The sequence below is a fragment of the Sesamum indicum genome, linkage group LG2 (assembly GCF_026168435.1).
Source record: "Sesamum indicum cultivar Baizhima isolate 11 linkage group LG2, ASM2616843v1, whole genome shotgun sequence".
In the NCBI taxonomy this organism is placed as follows: Eukaryota; Viridiplantae; Streptophyta; class Magnoliopsida; order Lamiales; family Pedaliaceae; genus Sesamum; species Sesamum indicum.
Genome location: NC_142658.1, coordinates 1,625,457 through 1,632,328, shown reverse-complemented (window position 1 = coordinate 1,632,328; position 6,872 = coordinate 1,625,457). Strand labels below are relative to the sequence as shown.

Genomic DNA, 6,872 nt, shown 5'->3' with positions numbered 1-6,872 from the left:
CAAAAATATTTATTCGACCTGCAATAAATCAATAATAAGCCAATCGGAGGTAACTATAGATACTTTTTCTAATTTGTTTGTTAATAACAATAAATCCAATGAATTTTGACTAACAGAGGGACTTACTTGTTAGACGGAAGTAAACTTTAAGGGTGCTAGATGTAATTTATCAAACCACAAGGGGTGTGGCCTCGGGTCGCGACATACGTGTTTTAGAGGGTGATTTGTCAATACCACCACTTTGTGCGATTGAAAGTAAGGTGGCAACTTTCGAGCTGTTACGACTATTGCTAACATAATATATCGGATTCTGATTACCAGCTTCTTCCCGCACGAAAACCCAACTGACCGCACTCTCTGATACGCCCAGGTACAAGAACAAGATTTCTCCTTCCTTTGGATTTGCGAGTAAGGGGGGTTTTGTCAGATACTCTTTTAGTTCTTGTAGCGCTTTCTCGCATTCCTCAGTCCATTCGAAGTTTTTAGATTTCCTCAAAACCTTGAAAAAAAGGCAAGCTTCTATTTGCCGATCGAGAAATAAACCTGCCCAATGACGCGATTTTTCCAGTCAGCTTCTGCACCTCTTTGATCGTGGTTGGCGATCGCAGGTTCATAATAGCTTGAATCTTTTCTGGGTTCACCTCAATTCCTTGTTCACTAACCATATACCCCAGAAATTTTCCGCCGCCTACTCCGAAGGTACACTTATCCGGATTCAATTTCATTCCATATACCCTCATTATGTTGAACGCTTGCGCGAGATTTTCGAGATGGTCCTGCGACCTCTTGCTTTTGACAAGCATATTATCGACGTACACTTCCATTGTTTTTCCCAGGAGATCACCGAACATCTTGTTCACCAGTCGTTGATATGTTGCGCCCGCATTCTTCAGACCGAATGGCATCATGTTGTAGCAATAGATCCCTTTGTCAGTGATGAACGAGGTCTTATCTCTGTCTTCCTCGGCCATGTGAATCTGATGGTACCCTTGATAGGCGTCCATCATCGAGAACATTTTGAACCCGGCCGTTGAGTCTACCATCATGTCAATCCTTGGCAAGGGGTAGGGATCCTCTGGGCAGGCTTTGTTTAGATCTGTAAAATCAACACACACGCGCCATCTCCAGGAGGATTTGGGGACAAGCACCACGTTAGAAAGCCAATTTGTGTATTGGATCTCAGATACATACCCGACTTTGAGTAGTTTGTCAACCTCCTGTCTGATGATTTCATTCTTATCGCTCCCAAACGACCTCTTCCTCTGCTGTACTGGTTGAGCCATCGGGTCGACATTCAATCGGTGCACACCTCAGGGTCGATCCCCGTAAAGTCTGACGGCCTCCAAGCGAACATGTCCACATTTCTCCTCAGAAATTCAATCATGGCCATCTCTCCGTCCTTCATGTTCGCTCCTATTCTGGTAGTTTTGTCTGGCTCATCTGGCACGAGCTGCACTACCTTGTACTCATTGCTGAATTTTAAATGTTCTGCTTCATAAGGTCGAGGTTCAGCATCTTCCTTAATTTTCCTCTTCTTCTGATTAGGTTCCCCCTCCAGCGACAGGTTGTAACATTTACGAGCCTCCAGGTCGCTGGCTACTTCTCCTATCCCATTCTCCGTAGGGAACTTCATTTTCATGTGATAGGTGGAGATGACAACTTTGAACAAATTTAAGCCTGGTCTGCCCAAAATCACATTGTACGCGAATGGGGTATCCACCATAAAAAATTTCACCATCAACGTCTTTCGCTTGGGCTCTTCACCCATTGATACTGGCAGTTCGATCGTGCCCAGCGATGCTACTTCACTTCCCTCGAATCCTACCAAAGGGGTCTTTACTGGCTCGAGGTGAGCATTCTCTAACCCCATCTTATCAACCACATTTTTGAATATGATATCGGCTGAGCTCCCACTATCGATCAGCATTTTAGGAATAGTAAAATTCGCGATGTCCAACCTAACGACCATCGGGTCATTCATGTCTCCACTTTCTCTCGGCTTGTCTGAGCTGTCGAAAGAGATAGCTTCTTCCGCCTCGACCTTCAACACAAACTCTCTTTCTCTTCTTGATCCTAAAGTTCGGGCGTATCTCTTTCGCGTTCTACTTGAATCCCCAACACTCGATCCTCCTGCAATGGTATAGATTACCCCTTTTGTCGGCTCGTTGTTTTTGTTCATAGGGGCCTTGTCAGCTCTTGAAGGACAAGGATTTCGATCTCGACTCCTCGACCTGCTCCTCCTTGCCTCGTCTTTACTGATCTTGCAATTTGGGGGAACCCGATCGCGGAAATACCCTTGCCTTACTAACCTTTCTATCTCATCTTTCAATTGGAAGCATTCCTCCGTGTTGTGTCCCCTCTCGCAATGGAATCTGCAATATTTGTTAGAAAACTTTTTAGAGGGGGTATACCTAGTGTGTCTCGGCCACTTTAAAACATCAGCATTTTCGACCATCATCAGTGCTTTCTCACACGACATGGCCAATGGAGTCTAATTGTGATACTTGGGCTGGTATTTCGGCTCTCTGGGCTTTTCTTGTTTTGGCTTACTTCCTCCATCTTCTGTGGTATCATATGGTCGTCTAAACACCTGCTCGCGCTCTCTCCGCTCAGAATCTTTCATTGCATTCATCTCTTCCTCATTTATGTACTTTTGAGCTAGACCCATTAACTGTTCAACATCGCCTGGTGGATAGGGTGCGAGCGTAGATGTGAAGGGACCCTTCTTCATCCATGGATTAGAATACTGACCATCATGTCAATGCGCAGATCCTGGACCTCTATAATTTCGTTGTTGAACCTGCCCATAAAACTTTTCAATGTCTCCTCCTCCTTCTGTCGTATAGTGAAGAGATGGGTGGCCGATCTTTTCTGTTTCTTTCTGCTCGCAAAATAGAAAGAGAATTTCTGAATGAGCTGTTCGTGCGAGCCAATGCTTCCTCGAGGCATATTGGTGAACCACTCCTGCGCCTTCCCCGTAAGAGTAGTAGCGAATAGTTTAGCCACTATAGGACCCGACTGTCCGTACAGATTCATCACCATGTCAAATGCCGCTATGTGTTCGTAAGGATCTTTCGTTCCATCATACCTGGGCAAGTCGCGCACTCTAAATCCTGGCTCCACCACTTGAACCAGAATGTCGTTGCTAAAAGGGGAATTTTTATTATGTGAGACTATCTCTCCTCGCTTTTTCAATTCGTCGATTTGCTTGTTCAGACTTTCTATCTGTCTTCCCACACTATCCACTTCCACTCGTGATATCACCGGTTCTCTTCTCTTTGTTCGGATATGGCTGCTGGATCCCGCTTCCGATGAGGCTGGTCTTTTACTGCGATACCCCGGCTCACTATGCTCCCTCAATTCTCTATGAGGCTCTGTATTTTCGAACAATTGCCTCCTAGCAGTCTCTTTGACCACGGGGGTCGCAGTTCTTCTCTCATACTCCATGATAGCGTTCCGACTCGCTTCTTCGATCATTCTTTGCAAGTCATCCTTTGTTATGTATATCATAGATCCTCCTTTCCTAGGCGTTTCTTCTTCCCCAGCGTTTCTTCTCGATGAACCTTCCATACTGGCAGATAATTCTCAGATGTTCCCACAGACGACGCCAACTGATCCAGCTCGAATTCAGCGATCCCGAGGTACGAACTCGTCAAAGGGTTGCTAACCCCTCCAAAACCAGATTTTAGAATCCCTGAGAATAAGATAAGAACAGTGAGCTCGTCGGGCACGTCCTTGATAATGATCCTCCGACGATCAAGTTAGGTTGATCGAGAGAAAAGTAAGCGATCACAAAGTTCGATCTCAATAAATGCAGAACAGTTACCTCTAATCATGTCGTATGAGTCTATTTATAGAGCACAGCTGGATACTATTGAATGAGCCACGTGGCCTTATCCTGCTGGCCAGCGTCCATGATCGGACGACTTTAATTGTCTGGGTCTTCGAAGGCATGTGGATCCGGGTCGGGGCTTTTTGACCCGCCTAATAGAAAGGACGCGCGTCCTTGCTTAAATGACAATAATACCCTTAATGAAGGGTGTTTTTGGCATTTTCCAACATAAATCCGTTAGACACTCATCATATTATATTCTCAATGATATTTTATAAAAATTATACAAATTAGAGAACAAAAATGAATTTTAGCCTTAAAAGTTTTCATGCCTCGTAAGGGAGGAGCAATATTTGCCCCTTTTGTCTGAGCAAATTAGGGTTTCAAATAGCTGCTCTGGGATATTCTCTCAAGCTGATTAGCCCTAAAAACCCTCGTGAGAGCAGAACAAGCTTTTCTCTGGGCGATTTTCGGAAGAACAGTACTCTCCCAGGCACGAGATCTGTTCTCCCTGTTATCTTGAAAGCAATTGATTCCTTATATTTAATTCAAGGTGTGAATTTTTGTGATGATGATTCCACTCGTACGCAAGAGTCTAACTTGTTTGTTTTTCGAGAATTCCTCTTTTCTGCGCCAATCGCATGCTTCTCTGTCTCATTATTTCTCTACCAAGACGGAAAACCAAACTGTAGATGCCCGCAAAGTTTCTGATTTCTTGTTGCACAAGCACCATTTCTCTCCTGAAGCGGCTTCTCAAGTTGCCTCTGTTTTGACTAGGCTTAAGAACCCAGAGAAATCTGATTCAGTTCTGTCATTCCTCAAAGAGAGTGGATTTTCGGGCACCCAAGTGGAGAAAGTAGTGAAATATAGGCCTGAGTTCCTCTCGGCAAATCTGGAGACAATTATCAAGCCCAAAATTAAGGTTTTCCAAGATTTCGGCTTCTCTGCGGATGAGATTGCTGAGATTGTTTCAAAAGAACCGTTGGTTCTGCATTGTAGCATGAAAAACAGACTCATCCCTTCGTTAGCTGTGCTGAAGGGCCTGTTGGGATCCAATGTTGAAGTGGCTAAGGTTTTGAAGACTTCTGGGTGGTTCTTGGTAATAGATTTAGAAAAGACATTGGTGCCAAATGTTGAATTCTTGAAAAGCTGTGGCATATCAATTGAGCAGATTATTAGGCTCATGCCTATATTCCCAAGGTTTTTCTTGCACAAGCCGAAAATAATGAGGAAATTTGTTGAAAAGGCTGATGAGATGGGTGTTGATAGGAGTTCCGGTATGTTTATCTATGCTGTTCGGGTAGTTAGTTCGATGAACAAGGAGACTTGGGAACTCAAGATGAAGATATTCCAGAATTTGGGCTTCTCAGAAGATGACATATTAAGAGTGTTCAGGAGTGCGCCTATGGTGTTTTCTGTGTCGGAGAAGAAGATAAAGCAGATAATAGAGGTTTTGCTTGAGAATGGAAAGTATGATATGTCGTGTATTATCAGCAACCCAACTTCACTTATGTACAGCGTTGAGAATAGGTATAAGCCGAGGCTGCAAGTCTTAGAGGCTTTGGAAAAGAGGAATCTGCTTAAAAATTGGCCTGGTTTTGGTACAATGCACATTATGTCAGACAAGAAGTTCTTTGAGAAATTTGTTGCCCCTTATTTAGATGAAGTTGGCAAAATATACACTGCAAAGAGTGTACAAAAGCGGAGATGAAACTTGCTTCAAGAGCTAATTGAACTGAAATAGGTTTGTTTCTGATTCGTACCGTCCTATATTGACTGTATTTGTAGATGGTTGGGCTACACTTGTCCACTTAATTTTGTTAGGGAACTTTTTTGAAATCAAATATATCATTGCATGTTTGGTGTAATGGCACATGTGGATTTTGTCTGGCTATATGAATGAACTCCTGTTTCCCTTTAGCCTAGACGATTGTGTTCATTCACTCCTGTTATTATTTTTACTATTTGTCTTTGGTCACCTATTTCCAATATGTGTTATGTCCATTGTATTTTAATGCTTCATCCACAATAGTAAATGGTATACCATGTGATATCAGAATTTTGGTTGGTAACAAGGCCTCCTCGATTCTTTTGTTTATTTCTCAATCTTGGCAATTACCAATAGTAGTGATTGAATCTCCATTAACTGAGACTTTTAGTCTTTTCCATGTCCTTACTGAGTTTTAAGGGCACTGTCAATTTTATGCTAGATGTTCATAATAGGACATCAAGATTTGGGGTAAAACATCTGGCACAGAGGACTGAATTCATTTGATTCTATAAAAAATGTAAAAGGGGCTCGTTAGGTACATGAGAGAAAGAGGTTTCTCTCTTTCAAACGTAGACATGGATTCTAGCAATGGATTGTAGTTGGACTTTCATTTTGATCTAACTGAATTATCCTTCCAATGCATGTAAGTATATGCCTGCTAGGCAAGAGCATAGCAAATTACAAATTCTGTCTCATGTAGCGCAGATATACTTCCACATTTCCTCTACTATGAAATTCATAAATGAATAGTTAGTAGTCAAGTTACTATTGTCCCGCTTGTATTGAAGATCTTACATATCAGTATTTAAACCTTTTATTCTTTTCAAAATAATGATCCTAATATTGATGAAGCAGTACGATACTGAGCCTTTGAGACGTAAATCAGTCAATGCAAGTGCAAACCTTGAGTTTAACTATATTCCTAGCTGTTAGAACTTTCAATCTGCATTTTGTTGCTTTATCTAGTTCAACCAAACTTTTGACCAAATCTGAAAGTTCAGTTCTTTATTGCTACTAAAACTGCTTATCAGTTATATGCTTGTATATCGTTCTCACCACTCGTCTGCAGTCCGAGTGATGAAGCTCATCGGTTGAATGAATTACCATGTCAACCCGAGCCCAGAAGAATGCAACATACTGGCCAAGTTCAAATGGTTCATTGGCTATATAAATGGAGTAGAAACGGCTGCTAGCCTTGAGGAGACTGAATCCCACATTGCTAGTAGTTCTGCTCCAAGTGCTATCTTCGCTCGGTCCGTCCAAAGTGAG

The 6,872-nt window shown here is 42.5% G+C and overlaps 1 protein-coding gene across 1 annotated transcript; it reads left to right on the top strand.

Moving 5' to 3' along the window:
• Nucleotides 1-4,152: 4,152 nt before the first annotated feature.
• On the top strand, nt 4,153-5,757 carry LOC105176842 (uncharacterized). The gene has a single exon (XM_011099775.3). It carries the CDS (start codon nt 4,401-4,403, stop codon nt 5,541-5,543), a length of 1,143 nt encoding a protein of 380 aa, XP_011098077.1. The 5' UTR covers nt 4,153-4,400; the 3' UTR covers nt 5,544-5,757.
• The last annotated feature ends 1,115 nt before the right edge of the window (nt 5,758-6,872 follow it).

What these genes read in the sequence shown, in the direction of transcription:
- LOC105176842 (XM_011099775.3), top strand. Translation starts at nt 4,401, where the DNA reads ATGATGATTCCACTCGTACGCAAGAGTCTAACTTGTTTGTTTTTCGAG.